Source organism: Grampus griseus, assembly GCF_964374135.1.
Source record: "Grampus griseus genome assembly, chromosome: 1".
NCBI lineage: Eukaryota > Metazoa > Chordata > Mammalia > Artiodactyla > Delphinidae > Grampus > Grampus griseus.
The window spans coordinates 56,747,118-56,768,156 of NC_139017.1; the positions used below are offsets into that span (position 1 = coordinate 56,747,118).

The 21,039-nt window shown below is 37.3% G+C and overlaps 1 protein-coding gene across 2 annotated transcripts in view; it reads left to right on the top strand.

The window, feature by feature from the left end:
- The window catches only part of LOC309825984 (rab GTPase-activating protein 1-like), a 655,950-nt gene that overhangs the window by 591,858 nt on the left and 43,053 nt on the right, over window positions 1-21,039 (top strand). The window contains exon 1 of one of the 2 annotated variants that reach the window (XM_082659908.1): window positions 6,943-7,135. The exons of the other annotated variant lie outside the window; for it this stretch is intronic. Within the exon in view, the coding sequence (XP_082516034.1) occupies window positions 7,025-7,135 (111 nt within the window). The 5' untranslated portion in view covers window positions 6,943-7,024. Of the gene's footprint in view, window positions 1-6,942; window positions 7,136-21,039 lie in introns of those variants that run through there. 2 annotated transcript variants of the gene reach the window in all.

A 21,039-nucleotide genomic window follows, 5' to 3' on the forward strand; every position in this document is an offset into this window, starting at 1 on the left:
CACTGTGCCGTACAGCTTGCAGGATCTCAGTTCCCTGACCAGGGATTGAACCCAGGCCAGAGCAATGAAAGCCCCGAATCCTAACCACTAGACTACCAGGGAACTCTCCATCATTTTTATTAATGTTGATAATAACAGCAACTATCACTGATCAAATACTTTATAGAGCCTGGCACCTTACTAAGGGCTTTTATGTGCATTACCTTATTCCTCATAATATCAGCACTGTTATCATTTTCTCATTTATGGATGAGAAGACCAAGGGTGAGACAGCTTATGGAACTTGTTCATGGTCAAACAGCTAGTATGTGTCAGAGCATTGTATCAAGCCAGGGTATTTTGAACCCTGGAGCCCATGTGTTAACCATTATGCTATACTTTCTCTAATGATAAAAAGTGGAGGCTAGAAAGGCAGAAACCCTGTAGTCTTCAAGGACTGCCCTTGGCCTACATACCTTATATTCCAAATTTGTTGACCTGAGATTGGAAACCTACCACAGGCTGATTCAAATCTGCCTTTGAAACTGTACCTCCTACTCTACCTAACATAAATTCACCACTCTGGCCAGGCTAATTTTATTTTCTCTCTAAAAAACTTACTTCACTTTGCTTATGAAAATCCAATCCATTTTTTCCATGAAGACTTTCCTGTCTGCAGAAGGACTTAATTCTATAACAATCCTAATATGACTTGACAGACATGGTGTATTGTATTGTGTAACCTTAAGTGTGTGAGTGTCAAGGAGATCCCAGCGTGGGAGAAGCGGTGGTGTCTGGCACAGGGCTCATTCTCCGTACATGTTTGCTTACTTCGCTTATCTTCCTTTAGTCATGAAGGGCACGCACTTTGCAGCCAGACAGGCTTGTTTTTGAATCCTGTCAGTTCCATTTCTAGCTGTGAGAATGGAGTCAAATCACTAAACTTCTCCACACTTTAGTTACTTCGTCTATAAAGCAAGGATATTTATAGTACCTAGCTCATTGACTTATGCAAAGATTAAATGAGATTCTATGTCTAGGACATAGTGAGTACTTACTAAATACTAGCTGCATTATTATTATAGAAGAATTTTTAGTATATATTAGTCATTATTATAACTAGATTATATGTTACTATATTACACATTTATAAGCCCTCCTCATGCATATTGCATGCATTTAGTAAATGCTTCTGTTTTAATTTTAATTGATATAATTCACATACCATTAAATTCTTCCAGTTTTAACTGCAGGATTTTAGCCAGGTCCACCACTGCAAGCTTCTGTATATGACATACTACAGGGAGCTGAGGGCCCATTTGGAAGAGTTATCCAGGTTGGGTCACCAGCCCTACAGGAAGAACTTGAGACAAATGAACACTTGAATGAAGACGAGTTAACACTTTGTTGTTCTCTAAACCTACCTTCTGACCTTGTGCAAAAGGAATTTGAAACATATTCCATGTGGAATGGTTTGATTTAGTGGTCAGTAAAACTTTAAAAAGTTATTCAAATGCTTTAGAAATTAAGGTAAAGTTATTTGCAATTACAATTCAGTTGTATATTCTGCTCAAAATGAGACAAGCTGAAGCATTACTCATATTCTTAGATGTGTTTGAAACCATCCTCGCTTGGGGTGATAGCAAATATCAGGGAATGCTTAGGAGCACTTGCAATGCTTATTTTTGGTTAGGTAAAATTTAAGTGAATGCGTTGTGCTAAAAAACAAAATTCAACTGAGTAAATTTTAAAGATCTCATTGGCTTTATTCAACAATTCATGAAAGGGCGGCAGCCAATCTAGCAGATAGAAAGGAGCTCCAAGGAGCCGTACAAAATGAAAGGCTTTTATAGGCAGAAGGGAGCAGGAACAAGAAAGTTACATGAAGCAAAAAAGTGGGTTGGTTATCACAAGATTACTTTCCTTTAGGGGATAGCAGGGGTCTATCAGGCAGATTACCTAACTAGTGCTGATGAGGTGACTCCTGGTTTAAGATTTCATTTCTGGGAGAGTGGAAACTGTAACAAAGTCTTTGGTGACATGGGGCTTAGCATAAGTGACTCCATGTTGGACCTATTGTCTTGTTTTTAATAGTTGGCTGTGGATTTCAGAGTTACAAAAGAGGTAGAAAGCTGACTTGTTAAAGAGTTGCAGCTACTCTTTCATAGTCTGGAATGTACCTCACCCTCATTCTTTGTAGTGAGATGCAAATGAGGAAGTAAGATACCCAGTGTAACTGTTAAGCAAGTATTTATGTCCCACTGGTTTTTGTTTTCTTAGTTTAACTCTGGGGATTTTTTTTTTTTAAAAGAATATGTGTTTTCTGAGGTTTTGAATTTGCCTAGCAATTACTAGCAAAGATAGCAAAGATAATGAGCTGAATGGTTGGAATTTGACGCGAGAATAATGGTTTTCTTTATTTACCTTTGCATGATTTTAAAGAGAACTAAGATTTCACTTATTTATCTTTTACTTCATGTTCTTTTTCCTTTGTAAAAACTCAGCATGTTACTGGACTATTCTGAAATCCAAAGTATTCTGAAAATCTTTCTTCTGTTGATACTTCAGTGGTTTCTCTCTCATTTTATCTTTTGTTCCGCCACTTAGAGCACTTGGGTTCTGTAATGTACACTCCTAAGTGTAAAGAGAAACCTACTTGGAATATTGTTTTCCTGTGATTAAGAAAGTAATTGTAGAATTTTGTCTTTCTTAGAGTTCTTTATGTCAATACCATGAACATTTTGTGACAGTCCGTTAAAATTGAGTCAGGTATACCTCATGAATATTTATATTGAACTGAATCTATTATATGTTAATTGAATCTATAAAGATGTTCCTGAATGATTAGACAAAGACCACTGGGGAACGAAGAACAGTCTCTACAGGGCTTTGCCGGTACATGTGGGGGACACAGAAGACCTTTCTGCCCTCTAGGCCATATTTCTGTCCTAGTGGTTTTGTCTTCCTTTTTGTCTTATCCTGATTTTATGGCTGTTGTGATGAGAATGTTCAACAAGTAGAACCTGAGGCATGGGAAAAAGGGTCCTTACAGCCAGTCTTGTGAGGTGAGATAATTTTTTAATGATGTGTGATCATTTTTTAATGTATTTGCTACTTTGACGGTGGATAAAAAGAATACTACTCCCATAATTAAACTACATTGCTTTGCTGCATTTGGGGAGAACACAGAAATTGAAAAAAGTTCACATCTTCTTCAGGCTTCTCTTGATTTTTGTTTTGGCTCTTTCTAAATTTGATACTTGAGAATAGATGTTCTCTGAAGGCCAGGAATGGTTTATTAGACTCATGCTCATTTAGTATGACCCAGGTATGTTTTTGTTAAATAGTAATAATCCTAGAAGAATGGCTGTTGGGAACAAATCAGCTAACAGAGTAAAATCTGTGTAAAAATTTTAAAACAGCATTTAAAAATATTTGGAGATATTTGTTAATTTGTTCTTTTTATCTTAATGAAATCTAGAGAGGCTTGTGAAAATTAATTTGTAGGCAGTTTGGCTTCTGAATAGAAAGACTGTAAAGAGTAGCTAATAAAAAGTGTAGCAACTGTCACCAAACCCTCTTTTAAAAGCAGAAGAGTTGATGTTAGAAAATCCAAATTAGGGTACAAAGCAGACTGCATTTGTTGGGACACATTATAGCAACCCTGGGGGCACTTTCTTAACATCTGGGATTACTGTTCCCCTTTGTTTTTTATTCTGATAGAGATTAAAAAGGTATTTTCACCTTCAAATCCCCCAATAAGCCTATTTAGTGGAGGGAAATAGGACACACTGCTTTTGACTCTTTCTGAGCAAACTGAGCACACGTGAAAACCTCCGATATATTCCATCCCTCTCAATTTACATGACCATGAGGAAACTGAAACCTCGGGAGGTTAAATGACTTGCCCTGGGACAGACAGCTAGATGGTTCCTGCTGGAACTGGAGCCCCTCTGTTGGTTACCACGAGTGCCTTGTTTTCTGCTGCCTGTTTGATACCCAATCCTCTCCTGGTAAATTTTAGCAGCAACTGGTGTTGTCGGCACTTCACTCCTTGATCTCAGGTAATTCCCCACCCCCACGCCTTTTTTCAGTGGAGCTGCACAGTGTGAAGTCGAGGAGGGCAGAAGCTCAGGTGGAAACCATCCGGGGAGATAAGTGGGTCTCAGTTCACCGGGGAAAAGGCAAAAGAGTAAGAAAGATGTCTTGCAAGGGAGTGAAGTACTCTATGTAAACATGGCTGTGTACAAGGACTCCTGAAGTTTGGGAGGGTACGATAGCTGTTATTTCTGACACTGGAGAAAATATCTTTAGGAAAAGAGAACACAAAGACAATTTTTTAGATAGATCATTGGTTTGCAAAAAGTATGCTTTTTGTGGGGACCACAAATATACATTTAACTGTATGACAAAAGGAACATTTGAATTTTTGCTTCCCAGACTCTGAAGTATGGAGAAACATTTAAGGGTGACAGAAAATGAAGGATGCCCATCAAACTTAGAGGAGTCCTTGCTCTAGAAAACATATGCACTGTGGCTATGAGAGAGGACCTCTTGCATTTAGGCGTGAAATGTTGTTAATAATTCTAAGGCACTGTGGCTAATTAGAAGAGTCTTTTGAAGGTAATAAATCAGAAGCATTTTAAAGGTACCTAATTGTTTACCTAAGAACCTGTGTGGAATTCTCAAAGGACTTAATTATTTGAAATTGTTAGCTTTTGTTATTGTAATTTTAAAACTGTCTTTACAGCCTTTATGTTTCTAAAAGTGTTTTGCACTCTTATATCCCTGATGCCTTAGAAATTTTATGAGTTTAACACACAGCACCTAAAACTATTATTGTTTTCCCTGGCCTTTTTTATTTTCTTGGTTACAAGTGTTCTTAACCAAGATGATTACCTATTGTTACGCCGAAAGTGCTCTCCCAGGGTGCATAGGCAACTGCTCAAATGCGGTTATAATTCTTGTTTGCCCCTGGGTGGTTGCCAGCAGGGAATAAGGCATTATGGGAAGTAGTTTCTTTACCTTCCACAACAGGTGTCTTTGTCAGTGCACCTGAGTCAGATAGCATTGTGGAAGCACTGAGTCACTGGAGCAAAGGAAAATATGAAAGTCAGAGGAATTGCTTTCACAGCTAGAAAATGGTCCTGCAAGATAAATCGGAAACCTTCTGGTGCTAGTGAATGCACGAAGAGATTCACAGTATCCTTTAAAGTACTTCTGAAAAGATAAAAAGGAATTGAAAAGGTATGAACTGCCTGACGCTTTATAATACCTTGTCTCCTGACGACCATTTAATTTTTACCTGGTTAGTCAGCGTTAAGATGAATGTGCTGGAAGAATTTTTAAGGAAAATAATGCTTAAAAGGCAGAGCTGCATTGTAGGGAAAAATGAAGTGAAAATGCTTTACCAGCTCCAACAAGGGTCAAACTCAGTTTGAAGCTGTTTTAATCTTGAGGATTTATTTAAAGTATTGCATTTTCTGTTTAAATAAGCCTATTAGTCTTGCTTCTGTTTCCTAGCAATAAGGTGTTTTCTCCCTTCCGTGTATGTGTGTGTGTGTGCGCGCGTTTGTAATCTAGAATGCTATAGTATTGCAAAACGCTTCTAATCACATTTAAATGGAACCAGGTACTATTTAAGTAATCATGTTCATCTAGGTGGAAATATTTTAGAAAAACAAGGAAAAATAGACACTATAAATTTCATTCCAAGTTTTGTTTTCTGAAAAGCAGACTTAGACAATGTAATACTGCTATTAGTAATTAGGACTAAGAGTTCCAAACAGTATCTGTATTTGATTGTAGACCAACATTGCCAAACTGATTTCTAATTCTAATAAATAATATTTCTCTTGGTACTGCAGTGTCATAATCTATAAAAAGCAGAGAAGATAATAGCTTAATTAGAAATACTGGAAAGACAACTTTTGGAGGAGCTTTATCTGTCCTCCCCCCCTTTTTTATTTGCTTAATACTTTTCCCATGGAAATTAGCATACATTATATTTCCTGGTGATTTAGGCAACCTTGTAATGATAATTATGGGCAGCTTTCACATTTTTCATCGGGGCACATTGAGGTTCATTTACGGTCTCCAGCTGTACTTTAAAAAAAACGCTTCTGGTGGCTAAGGCACCAATAGTTCATTACTGTCTGCTGATTTGGGTAATTAAAAGAAACCTCTAAGCTTAAAAATAGGGACCAAGAGAACAACTATCTATGAGAGAAAAATAATCAGTTTAGAAATGAGAACCTTGTGTTGCTTTCAGAATAACAAAAAACTAAGCTCTCAATATCAAGAATTCTGTTTAAAATAGTCATGTTTTTTTAAGTGGGAGAAGAGGAAATGGTTATTCACTGATATTGCAGTCCCTGTTTCATTTTTATATTTTGGTACTTTTTTTCTTAACAGAAATACTCAGAGGGAAAAAAGAACCCTTTTATTTTTTTTTCGTACTTCAGGAGATAATTTTTAACTGCACCAAGAATTCTATAAATTCTGAACATCTAAAGGCTGCCATCTATTTTCTATGAATGTGAAAAAATAAGCAGTAAGAAAATCCACTTCTCCTCCAAGAAGAAGAATCTTGATATAATACAGAAGTAAGAAGATAAACTAAAAAAATTTCTATTTATCAAGAACATAACAATAAATCAACTTTTGTGTTTTTTGGTTTTTGTTTTTGCATTTTTGCTATTGGATATTTCCACACAGGAGACTTTTATTTCTCTTTTTGAAGTCTAAAGAAGATTTCCAAAAACTGAATTTTCCCAGCTGCTCTGTTAAGAATGCAGAAGGTGTTTATAGTGTATACTTCCTCCATAGATAAGAGACCTCTCTCAGTTTTCTACTGGGGATGAATTGCTAGACAAGCCTATGATAGCAGCTACTTTTCTTTTCTCCTTCTGGAATTTTGACACTTCACCCCCTCAAACTCAGGTGGGTGTGTGCATTGGCACTGAGCTGCCATAGGATTTTCCCTTGGATAGTCTGGTCTGTAGCTGGGGCAGCAGCTGCTGCTGTGGAAAGGCCAGCTGGCAAGATGATGGAAGAAATCTCCATTATGGTAGCCTATGACGCCCATGTTTTCAGCCAGCTGCACGATGAAGACTTCCTCACTAGTCTGGTGGCCATCAGCAAGCCCAGGTCTATGGTAGGTGGGGCCTTGCACACTACTCTGGGGCTCTTTTTTCTTTTCTAATATGATAGTTATACTCCTGTAGCAATTGAGGCATAACTTCCTGGGAATTAAAATAGAAGTATTGCTGTTGGCATTGTTGCAGCTACAAAAAGGTCTACAGGTTTTCAAGGATTTATTTACATAACTAAACAGTATTATACCTTAACAGTACATTTAAAAGTGTCCTAGGAGTAACACTTAGGTTAATGCTTTCTTATGTAGTGAGGTTGAGAGGAGTTTTATAGTGCCGAACATAAATTTGTCCCACATGTTTGCCTTGTATGTATGTGTATGATTATTTGGGGAAGACCACCTACATATACACACGTATAATTCAGTCTTTCTGGTGTGGAGCATTTTTACCAGTGGGCCATAACATAGACATTAAGAATTGAACTATCTAAAAATCAAATAACTTTCAGAGTCTTTACATTATTACTAAGAACTATTATGAGTATAATCTTAGTTGGGATTTATAAATTTTTTTTTTAACCATTCTCCAAGAGTCTTAGATTGTATGTCCTGGCATAATAGAAAAACAAAGTCCTTGCGAGTGTTTGTTATTTCTTCTCTGTAGATGTCATCCTTATAATGGCCATTGATCCATACCTTTTAACAAACTTTCCTAACTATTGTTGTAGTAACGTCTTATTCATTATATTCAGTAGCACTCATCACAAGCAACAGAATGAACAAGTATATGGTAATGATTATCTTACTAGTATGAAATCCTAATTCTCTATTTTAAGACATGGGAACCTTAAACATAATATGGCAATTTCTTCCAAAAATATATTGTAATGATAAAAAAAAGGGTGAGGGGGAACTCATAGGTTGATTTAAAAAGACTTAAGGGTTATATCAGCCTGATGCAGTGTACTGACATTGTTTCAATGCTGATTTGAACACACCATAAAAAAATTTATAAGATAATAGGGAAAATTTGACCACTAATTAGGTATTTAGTGATATTAGGAGAATTATTCAATTTTTGTGTATGCAGTAATATTTTGATTATGTTTAAAGTGATGATTTGGACAGATTTATGGATATAGTTAATGATGATGATTAAGATAGGTAGGGATAGTTAATGTCTGCAAAGATTCAAAATGATCCAGTAGAGGGGTTGGTGACGTGGGTGAACTAAATGAATATGTGTTGATAATTGTTGAAACAGAAGGTGAGTACACAGGGATTCATTACACTCTCTCCTTTTGTAGATGTTGTATAGCTGCAGTTTAAAAGAATCAGCTGGACAAAAAAAAAAACAAAACAAATACAAAACCATAATATACTTCTGTAAGTGTTCATTAATAAAGAAATATCCAGCCTATTGCATTCTTTTCCTATTTAGTATAATTTCTATTTTTATAATTATATATATTATATGGAGATTATTGCCAATTCTTAGTTAACCATAAATATTACTATATATACCAAGTCAGGATAGGTTAGTTCACAGTTGTGGATAATCTTTAAACTTCATTTTAGCCATTAATTTTGCAGTATTCCATCATGAAAACTTAATGAAAGAATTCAGAATTCTATTTCACTTTTTTCTGATGGTCCTATCAAGATCTTCTTAAGGGGTCTGAGCTGAGTCTTCAAAACCTTATAGGAATTTTCCAGGCCAGAGGGGAGAAGAAACAAAAACAGGGAGATGTAAAGTGACACAGTGTAGAGGACAGAGGAGGTTGAAGAGGTAGGCAGTGACCGGGTCATGGAGAGCGTCATGTGCTCAATAAATAAAAGACGTTGTGGGGTGTGCAGGTTGTGTGCTCACACATCTACAGGAGACAGGAAGAGAAAAAATGAATGAATGAATGAATGAGTATTAATATGCTTACCAGGGAACATTCTTCCATATTCTACATATTGATATATGTTACGCCTTGATGCAATTCTAGCTCCCCCAAAGGGGATTTAGCCCTGGAGTTTATTTGATATGAAATTTGGTCCCTAATGTGGAGTCTCAGAGGTGTGATAAAGACACAAAATACTGCTCTGTACACCAAACTTTTAAATAGTATAGACGTTCGGGTGTTAAATTTAATTGCAGAACTTTCTGGAGATACTGAGTTTTCTTTATCAGATTTGAAATTTTAAATAGTTTATTTACTGGTAACATCTTTTGGAGGTGGTATTTGGTTTTAGTTTATCTGGGAAAGTTATACTAAAATTGTGGTAAGATAAAATATTTATCATTTGCTTTTGATTCCATATTGAATTTTTTGCTTTGAGATGAACCCTTTAAATTGTATGAAAGAGATAAATACTCAGATTTTCTATAGTATAAAATAAAATCATATTGCTTCTCAATATGATTTATTACTGCACTGTGAAGCAAATTATATTCTTGCTAACATATAAAATCCCCTGGGTTTAGGTTGACTATTGCAAGGGTATTTAGAAACTTTCTTAGTACAGAATTAATTAAATATCTTTCTGTAATTGGACTTTGTTTCATAATAAGAGTTATCTTGATTCCTTAAATGGTAGAATACCAGTAAGTACAGTGTTTTTGGTGTGGACACTGAATCTTTTCATGTTCATAAGTAGCTCTGTGGCTTTCTGACTTTTTTTTTTATAAATTTATTTTTTATTTTTATTTTTGGCTGCATTGGGTCTTTGTTGCTGCGTGCGGGCTTTCTCAGGTTGCGGTGAGCAGGGGCTACTGTTCGTTCAGGTGTGCGGGCTTCTCATTGCAGTGGTTTCTCTTGTTGTGGAGCACGGGCTCTAGGCGCTTGGGCTTCAGTAGTTGTGGCATGCAGGCTCAGTAGTTGTGGCAGGTGAGCTCTAGAGCGCAGGCTCAGTAGTTGTGGCACACAGGCTTAGTTGCTCCGTGACATGTGGGAACTTCCCGGGCCAGGGCACAAACCCATGTCCCCTGCATTGGCAGGCAGATTCTTAACCACTGTGCCACCAGGGAAGCCCTTTCTGATATTTTTGATGGAGACATATAGTGAAAAATATAAGACACTGTACACACAAGACTAAAAGAAAATTTGACTAAACCAGGTGATGTATTCAAGTTTTTTCTTCTGCTCTGTTATATTTAATTGTTTAAAGGCTAGTTGTGAGCAACCATTAATTTCAGAAATGTCTTGATTCACACTTTGAAAAATATGGCTATATCCTATTGATCCTTTAAAAATGAATGATATTTCAGGAAAATCACAGATCCCTTTACAGAGGTCCTTTTCGTAAATGACAGATAAGAAAAAGGATAAGAAAATCAAGCATAATTTCTCTTATCATCCACACACACAACATAAGATTACGTGGATCAGTGCTGTATTTGCTAAGATAAACTAAACAAAGGCCTAGAGTCACCACTAGCAGAAGTTAACAACTTTTAAATTACAACATGAATAAGTTGGTATGTAAGGTGAAAATCCGGTTTAATCAAAATGACTCGAGCATTGATAAAGCTGCCTCATTGGATGCAGCATTCTTGCCTTTCCTTAAATCCAACAGATTATTTTTTCTTTGGTCATTCACAGGCTTTGGTTGTTAACTCTTGCATTGTGAGACAAAACTGTACCCCTCCCCACAATCCTTCCCTTAGCACAAGTGCTCACACAAGGAATAATAAGTGAAGGAGGGAGTCTCTGAAGTTTTCCTGTCAGGACCTTCTGTCTCCTAGTGGAATGGCCAGCATTCCTCTCTACCACCTCCACCACTTCTAATTATTTTTATATCTGACTAGTATAAATAAAGGGAAAAGATCACACCTGTTACAGTTATTATGCATTCCAAAAGAAGGCTTTGAATATGTATTTAAATTCAGAATATTCAATTTAATGTTTAAACAGTGAAAAGCCTAATAACCAATGCATACTCTGTCGAGCTTGAATATTTCATGTTAATGTTAATTTATTTTCTACTGAATTATTTCAACTTTTTAATCTATAAAGTGGTTATGAAGGGAATACTGCTTTCCAATGTATGTTAGTAGAGGCCAGTATGTAATATTACAAACATTTTTGGGTTATTGCACATGCTGGGTATAAATACAATACCCCTTCCCCCAAAGACCTCACGATAAAATAAAAGAGAAGCAAAATCAGTATTTATGGGGCTGATATTTACTCTTTTAGGGTAGAACGAAGTGGAGAATAATTACCACTGATTGAACAGTGTGGAGGCAGAATTCCAAAGGGGGTGGAAGCAATTGAGTGAGGCTGTGAAGGCTGATCAGGTGTTGCCAGTGAGTAGAGAGTAGTAGGACCTTTCTGAGCAGGGCGAACAGATTGTGCAGAGGCCAAGAAGTTAACTATTTCAGAGGCTTTAAAGTTACAGTCCTCAGTTCAAATTTTACATCTGTTACTTACTGGTAAATTACTTCATTTCTCTAAGATTCAGTTTCCTCATCTGAAAAATGAGGGATATAGTAGCATTACATCACTAGATTACTTCAAGCATTAAAATGAGAGCGCTTGTATTTAGCACAGTGAAAGCTCTTACTTACTGTCTTCCCTTGTCACTGTTTGGAGAAAGCCTAAAGGAAAGAGTGGGTGAGTAGATGAGGTATCACAGGGATGTGGGAGAAGGCAGGGGGTGGGATGGACAAAATGGACTAGTTGGGTAACCCTGGCTAATTGCTTTGTTTGACTAGGGAATCACTATCAGGATATCAGTCCTACAGGAAACTTGAAGCCTTTTGCCGTGAAGATGGTGTAGAGCAGTGGTCCCCAACCTTTTTGGCCCCAGGGACCGGTTTCAGGGAAGACAGTTTTTCCACGGGGAAGGGGTTGGGGGCTGGGTGGCGGTTCAGTGGTGCAGGCGGTGCGCGAGCGATGGGGAGCCGCAGGTGAAGCTTCCCTCTTCGCCCGCCGCTCACCTCCTGCTGTGCGGCCCGGTTCCTAACAGGCTGCGGACCGATACCGGTCCACAGCCCTGGGGTTGGCGACGTTGGGTTGGGGGTGTAGAGGATCTTAGGTTTGAGCCTCAGGATGGTGAGAATGCAATGTGGAATTAATAAGAGGGATTTATATGGGGCGAACCATCTGCTGAGTAGATATATCAATTATTGCAGTAATAGGCAGTAGTGGACTGATGGGGGCCGCATCGCGTGTGGAAAAAAATTTTTAAAGGGTATTACCTGCTGTAATGCCCTTTAAAAATTGAGTTGACAGGAGTCTGGACTGCTTGACACTTTGACAGTAGCAGTGTGAATAAAGAAATTAGTCCACACATGATGTTTAGTTCTTGCAGTGGATAGGTACAGTAGTATTCCTTAGGAAGAAGCAAGCAGCTGATCTATACAAGAAGAGTAAATGATTGAGACAAGTTGAAAATTACTGTAAGCTTTCCACCTTATGAAATTGGCAAGACTGTTGTTGTGTCAGCTTGAATGGGAAAGTTGGATATCAAGCATGTAATGGAGAAAAGATGGCCCATTTTGGCTTTATTATGTTCCACATCTTGAAATTCTAGGTCACAGCATCACTGTAAGAGACTCGGTTGTTCAGTGGTTTGTCCATTAACAAAAACTGTTTACCCAGACTAACACATGTTTATACTCTATTAGCACTGGATATATGTTCTTAATGGACAGATACCAAAATAGCAGCACTGTGCGGTAAAGGAAGGGAGCTCTTCAGGGAGCTCCAGTTTCTCTGTTGTATAACTGGGAGATGAGGGTAAGCTTTCTGAAATTACTTCCTTCTTATTGGGTTGGCACATAGATTTCATCTAGCATGCCAAATTAAAAAAAAAAAATTCAGAGCAATTCCTTGTGCCAGAGACAGAGAAAACAATGAAATCAGTAGTTATTTCTAAATCTTCACTGCATATACAAAAATATTGATTAAAATAAAGCATAACACCAATTGACTCATCCATATTTTTAAAAACTGTTATTATCTGAATATTTTACATTCTCATTATTATTGAAGTGAACATATTTTGGTAGTATTTCATCAACTTCACTTTAGCACAGGAAGCCAAATCGTCCCTCATGTGGTTTATTAGTTTTGATATGAGTTAAGGTTCTTATGGTTGCAAGTAATAAAATCTTGAGCTCTCTTAAACAAGGAAGGGAATTTATCATGTGGGCACCAGGTTGTGTTCCTTTAAACACAAGGGCAGGAGTTCAGCAGAGCTGGTACTAGACTGATGCTGGCAAACATTTTCCATATCTCATGCCATCTAATTAACTTCTCTCTTTGCATCTACTTTATCTCTTTCCCCAAGTTCTCTGCTTCTTCAATCCCATGGCTGAATATGGCTGCCGTACAGCATTCAGATTTATAGTTCTGTCATTTGCAGAGTTCAGTTGCTACCCCTGAATCACAACCGTAGATTCTTCAGGGAAAAATCTGAGTGTTAAGGGAGGTGACATAGTATAGAGTGGAGCCCAGGAGCACAGACCCTGGAGCCAAACTATCTGGGTCAAATCCCACCTCACCTCCAACTAGCTCATTTACTTTGGGCAGGTTACTTGACCTCTCTGAGTTTCATTTTTCTCATCTGTGAAATTGGAAGCATGTTAGAAGCGCCTTACAGGATTAAGTCAGTTAATACCTTAAAGCACTTATGAATACCCAACACATAGTAAGAGGTATATGTATATAAGCTGATATAATTCCGAACTGATTCTTCCTTTACAAAATCATGAAATAAAAGATTAACATTTAGCAAGACTTTATAAATTCACTATCTAAAGATCATTTAGGTTGTTTTGCTATTAAATATGAAATTATTAAACCAGCTTCTATGATAATTAGAACTCTTCTGCATTTAATCTTGTTTCAGATGTTGAGAAATAATCTTTCTATACTTGATTCTGGGGGTGGGGTTGATTTGTGAGTCAATTCAAAATATTTTTTTCAGAAGGTGTTACAGGAGCAGTTGACATGAAACATATAATATGTAAAATTTTTGTTTTATAAAATCATAGCTTGTCTACAGTGACTGAAAAATCTTATTCTAGTTTTTTGTTTGTTTTAGCACCCATATTTGCATTCGGTTTAGTAATTAATCCAAAATATTCATTGATCTGCTCCTATGTGCTATGCTGTATTTTTGGTCCTGGGAATCTAGGTGTGAGGAAGAAAGACCTGTGTCAATTGTGAATCTTATACTATTTGGAGGAGAGGTAAGACATGAATATTAGCTAATGATATCACTTATCAGCCAGTGATAAGTGTTATGCAGAGACTTAAAATGGAGTGATGTAATTAAAGTCTTTAATTGGAGGCTTTATGTTGGGTAATCAGTGAGTACCTCACTGGTGTCATTTGAGATCTGAATGACATCCAAGGGAAAATAAGGAAAAAAGAGTAGCTCAGGCAGAGGAAATCTCTGAGAGAAAGGCCCCAAAGTGGTACAGAGCTTGATATACTAGCAAAACAGTAGGATCAGTGTGGTTGGAGCACCATGTGCCAGGGGTAGACAGTGGTAAGAAATGAGGCTGGGGGAGGAGTTGGGGGTCAGGTTATGATGTAGGGCTTTGTAAGTCAGAAGAAGGAATTGAGGTTTTATTCCTTATATCATGGCCTGTATTCATGTCTAATGAATCAGATTTTAGACTTGGTAACAGAAATTTTAAATGATGATTAAATTATCAGAGAAGCCAGTATTACATCAAAAACTCACCACAGAAACTAACACACCATTGTAAAGCAATTATACTCCAATAAAGATGTTTAAAAAAAAATTTTTTTTAGGACACTGCTAGAACCCAAAGCAAAATGTTGACGGAAATCCATCAGTAGATTCATGCATAGGCTAGTTTTAATTCTTATTTACGCTGCCCTGTGATTATTCATCTGGAAAAAATGAAATGATCCAGTTGTCAAAATCAAGAAAGAGTTTTTCAAGACCAAAGAAAAAAATAAACATGAGGCAAAGATCTTTTCAGGAAAAAGAAAACAACAACTCACCACAGTGCTCAAGCTCAATATGAAATCAAATTGTGGCATTCAAATTCAATGCAAGGACTACAGGCTGGCTTATGAACGGGATTTGCAACAAAACAAGCAAAAATAACACCGTTGCTCTGATTATTGTAATGCCCACAATAGAATTTCTAACAGGCTGAAATATTGAGGAAACCCTCTTATCTGACACAGCCAGGCCTGTAGTTGGTTGGTTAACAGAAAATGTTAGTTTAGGTGAAGCATTCAAAATAGTACATACTAACTCACATAAACATTTATTTTAATTTAAAACATAAATACATATTATCAATTTTGTTATAGGGCCTTTGATGCCTTTGAATAGGAGTTCTGAAATACATAATGCTTTGTCATTTCAGTTTCCTGAAGAGGGACAATAAATTAATAAACTCATAAAGCAATCTAAAGCAAACTTTACAGTTTTTTTATAACTATTTTTACCTCTTCGATGGTGGCATTGCCACCATTTAATGTGACAGTGACTTTTGTATTTAACCAGTCATCTTTGTTGCCTTTCCAAATAGCTCAACTTAGTTTTTATAGAAATAGCAGCTCAGTTTCTTTTCACATTCATTTTATTATGATCATAAACATGTTTGGGAATCAGTTCAGTTAACTCTTTTTTAAGCATAAATTCAGTTGTGGGAACAGCCTAGTAGCCACAGGAGTTCAACACGCCCAGAGTATCAGACTTCTTTGATAGAACAGAGAGCATTAGTTAGTCAGTCGAGGTTTTTAAAGAGTATTATTTATCATATATTCTTAGATATTGCTGCATAGCAAACGGCCATAAATCTTGGTGGTGGCAGATAATAATAGGCATGTATCTTTTGCCTTATGAGTCTTTGGGTGGCAACGTTTGGCAGAACATGGCTGGGCATACTTGGGCATGGCTGAGCTTACTCGGCTCAGGACCCAGGTTTGGTTAGATCTGTTGTTCCACACCTCTCACTCTTCTGAGATCAGCAGGCTATCTGGAGTGTGCTCTTTTCATGACAGAGTTTAGAAGTTCCTAGAGTGGTCATTAGGAACATTTTTTTTTTTTTTTTTTTTTTTTGCGGTACACGGGCCTCTCACTGCTGTGGCCTCTCCCGCTGCGGAGCACAGGCTCCTGACGCGCATGCTCAGCGGCCATGGCTCACGGGCCCAGCCGCTCCACGGCATGTGGGATTTTCCCGGACTGGGGCATGAACCCGTGTCCCCTGCATCAGCAGGCGGACTCTCAACCACTGCGCCACCAGGGAAGCCCGGTCATTAGGAACATTTGATGGCTCTTAAAGGCCTAGGCTTAGAGCTAGCACACTTTGATTTTTGTCCATGTTCCATTGGCCAAAGCAAGTCAAAAGGCCACTTCCAACATAGTGGGTCAGGAAAGTATACCCCATCTTACAGGTTGGAAGAGAGGAAAACAAATATTTGCTGAACAATCATCCACCACATGTATAATAATTGACTTTTTATGTGATCGTCATGGTTAGGTTAGCTATCTAAAATGTATAAACACTGTGTTTCTCAACAGCATACATAGTTTATATTCACCAAAGCTGTATATCCACAGATTTGTCATCAGAAAATGACATATACACATTGAAAATACAGTAAAACCTGATTGAAATTTAAGCTTAGCAAACACTCTATTACCCTTTTTCATTTTTCTTGGAACTTTTAAGTGGATCAGTACTCTTCTTTCCTGTCCCTCCCAAACATGATTAAAAACAGAAATCTCTTTTCTCCAGTGAGATTCCTTGTGTGCCAACCATGGAATTGTTGGCATTGTTATTCCAACCTTTATAGCTCAGGGATTCTTAGCAGTTTTGTGGTCACTGTCTCCTTTTGCAGTTTGGTTAAGTCTATGGACCCCTTATCAGAAAACTTTTTAAATGCATAAAATACACTAAATTAAAGGAAAACAATTATATTGAAATATAGGTATCAAAATAGAGAAGAATAAGATTTTTGAACATTGAGATATAACATTATATTGGTTTCAGGTGTACAACGTAATAGCTCTACATATGTATATATTGCAAAATGATCAAAATAAGTCTAGTTAACTGCACATAGTTTATTTCTTTGTGATGAGAACTTTTAAGATCTACTCTTTTAACAACTTTCAAATATACAATAGAGTATTATTAACTAAAGTTAATGTGTCAACCCCAGGATTTATTTTATTCCCAGGACTTATTTATTTTATAACTGGAAGTTTATGTCTTTGGACCACCTTCACCCATTTTGCCCACTCCCTACCCCCCAAAATCCGATTTATGATACAGTAGTATGTGCTTTTTTTTATTAACACATTAAATGACAAGATATGGTAGCTAGTAGAATAACTACTATAATTCTAAAAAAGTCATAAATATAGATAGTATTTTGAGATATATGCAATTACTGCAATGTGAATGAAAATATCTGTAAGGTCTGTTGATGACAGAATCACAAATACTGCAGTGGATTGTTGCCTACATTCATGATTTAAAAGAGCTGATAGGGCTTCCCTGGTGACGCAGTGGTTGAGAGTCTGCCTGCCGATGCAGGGGACGTGGGTTCGTGCCCCAGTCCGGGAAGATCCCACATGCCGTGGAGCGGCTGGGCCCGTGAGCCATGGCCGCTGAGCCTGCGTGTCCGGAGCCTGTGCTCCGCAACGGGAGAGGCCACAACAGTGAGAGGCCCGCGTACCACACACACACAAAAAAAAAGCTGATAAATTTCAGAGGTTCAGGAAAATAAAGATATTTTTTCCATTCAAGCTCAAGGACACTGAATTCTCTCCATAATTCCCTAAAATAACATTTAACTTATATTTTATGAGACATGAAGGTAACTTTTCCTTTCCTTATGGCCACCTAGGAGAACTTTGACCATGCCTGTCAGTTTTTGTCTTCTTGAGTATATAGAAAAATACTTGTGAAACTTGTGCGATTATTTGATTAGTCTCTCATTAACACGTAACCTCCATGAGAAGGCTATGTCTTTTTTTTTTTTTTACCATTGTATCTGCAGCCCAGCATTGTACCTGGTGCATTGTATGCTCTCTGTACATATTTAATTGATAGTATTGGAGGGGAAAAAATGAAGCACTGCATAAGTATAATCATGGTCTGCAGTGGATAATATGTTTGTGACAATTGGATGCATTCTTAAATATCTGTACACATAAGATAGGGAAAGTTATTTTTAAAATCTTTTTATCCTCAGACTTTTATACTAAATTCTTATAAAATTGATTGTAGAATTAGGTTAGAGTCTAGCTGAGTACTTAAATATTAGTTCTTAACTGTTAAAAAATAATGCATTGCTTATTTCTGTTATGGCTTATTCAGTGGCTCATTTAACATGCATAACTCCTATGTGCAATGCACTGTGTTAACCTTTAAGGTACCTTCCAAGAAATAACAATCTAGTTTGGGAGACAGCCATGTAAACAGTTATTATGAAGCAGTGATGTGAGCACTGTTAGAGATGGGTTAGATCCCTGCCTCTCCTTTTGTGTGCCTGTCACATCCCCCACCCTGGGCACTCACTGAAATGAGATATTCTACCTGCTTTTCTGAGTTGTACCTTGAGATTCAGTGTCCTTGCAGGTTGTTTTTATTTCCCCTCTCTACCTACCACAGCACCTGGCACAAAATATCTGCAGTCCAATATTCTAATGAATGAATGAAGGAGATGATGGAGGAGAGTATGGGAAACAGAGATACTATCAAAAGATGTGAACACTTTTTTTAGCATTTTGATTTTTAAACTTTTACAGTTTTACCTTTTGAATAAGTAGCACATTCACATGATTTAAAATTTCAGTAAGTATAAAATGGTATCCAGTGAAGTTGTTCATGTTGTCCCAGTGAAGTTCTTATTATTCAGAAGTATCCTTCCAGAAATATTTTATGCAAATACAAGCAAATTTGTGTGTATTCTTCCCCTCCCTTTTTACAGAACTTTTGGTGTCCCATTATTTTCCTTTGCTTTTCTCATGTAACAATATGTGTTAGAGATTCTTCTATGTCAGTACATCAAGGATTCCTTATTTATTTGATAGCCACATAGTATTTCACTATTTTTGTAATATGTTTAACCAACTCCCAATATATGTGTATGTAGAGTTGTTCCCAGTATTTTGCTGTTACAAACAATGGTGCTGCAAATAATCTTTTTTATGTCATTTCACAAAAGTGTGAGAATATCTATAGGTTCAGTTCCTAGGAGTGGAATTGCTAGGTTGAAGGGTATGTATATTTGTAATTTTGATATATAGGGCTAAATTGCTCTCCTTAAAAGATGTATCATTTCACCCACCAGCAATGTATTTCTGTGCCCATTTAAGGGTGGAAACTTTTGAGAAACATTCTAAAGAAAAAAAGTAGAAAATTTTCACGTGGTCACGTGGAGAGGAAGGATGTTCCAGGTAGAGGGAAGAACACTTTCAGAAGCACCACAGGACTGAGAAAAAGGTAGCACGTCTAGAGATTTCATCTTGTTCCATCTGGCTAGCATATGAGAGGAAGGCCAGGAAGTAGGAAAAGAATGGGAGTTGGTCATGAAAGGTTTTGTGTGTTATGCTAAGGGACCAATATTTTAAATTCTAGACAAAGGTTTTGAGTAGGGAAATGATGTACTAAAGTTGATTAATACATATTACAGAAAGAATAGCTGTTTGTATCATTTATTTAAAATGAAGCATACCAAATAAGTCTATTCCCTAAAATCTTGCAACTTAAAGGTTTTTTTCTCTCATTAATGAGTAAAATAATGTTGATTACACAAAATTTGGAAAATAACATATAAATAAAAACTAAAACAGAAATTACTCAAAATTTTATCACTCAGAGACTCTCTCTATCCAAAGAACTCCTGTGGTCCTTAAAACAATAAAAGAAAATCAATATATGTATTAGGTTAAAAAAGACAGACAGTGATTTCCAAAGACAGCCACTTGTTAAGAGATTCTTGTAATTTCTTCCGGAAAGAAAAGAAAAACTAGTAATTATTCCTGCATAAATCACAGCATAATTGTTATTGTAGGGATATATAATGAAGGCCTTTTCTTAAACATATGGGTGCCTTTTAGAGACATAAAGAACCATTTTGTTTTTATTTTCTTTAAGGGCCTTACTACAGCCTTGAAATCAGCGGTCCCCAACATTTTTAGCACCAGGGATCAGTTTTTCCACAGACTGTGGGTTGAGGGACATGGTGCAGGCGGCAATGCGAACAATGGGGAGCGATGGGGAGCGGCAGATGAAGCTTTACTCACTCCCCCACCACTCACCTCCTACTGTGCAGCCCAGTTCCTAACAGGCCTCGCACTTGTACCGGTCCTTGGCCCTGGGGTTGGGGACCCCTGTTTTATTTTTTAAAAAACATTAATTACTTAATTTATTTGGTTGCCCTGGGTCTTAGTTGTGGCTTGCCAGCTCCTTAGATATGGCACTTGGGCTCCTTAGTTGTGGCATGTGAACTCTTAGTTGCGGCATGCATGTGGGACCTAGTTCCCTGACCAGGGATCGAACCTGGGCCCCCTGCACTGGGAGTGTGGAGTCCCATCCACTGTGCCACCAGGGAAGTCCCTTGGGCACCCCTGTTTTAAATAAACCCTGATTACATGTACTGTTTTTCCTCTTTGTGGCATTTCACCGGCAGGTACTTCTCTAATTAGGATCTCAACAATTATCAGCCGTACAAAATGTGTGGAAGGATGGTAAGTTTCAGAAAGCTGGGGTTCACAGTTCATACTCAGTAGTCCTCTTGTGGAATAATCCTAGTATTATTAATAGCCAAGTCTTCCACTTGTAGGGTCTGTTGGAACAGTTTGTGGCAGATCCTTTCCAGGCTGTTCTTTGAGAATAGGATTTGAGAAATATCATCTCCAAGTCACTGATGCTCTGTTTAAATGCATGTGTGCTACCAATGCATGCTTCACAGGTACCTTCAAATAATTTTTTCCCTCCTTGATTAGATCCTAAGAATTAT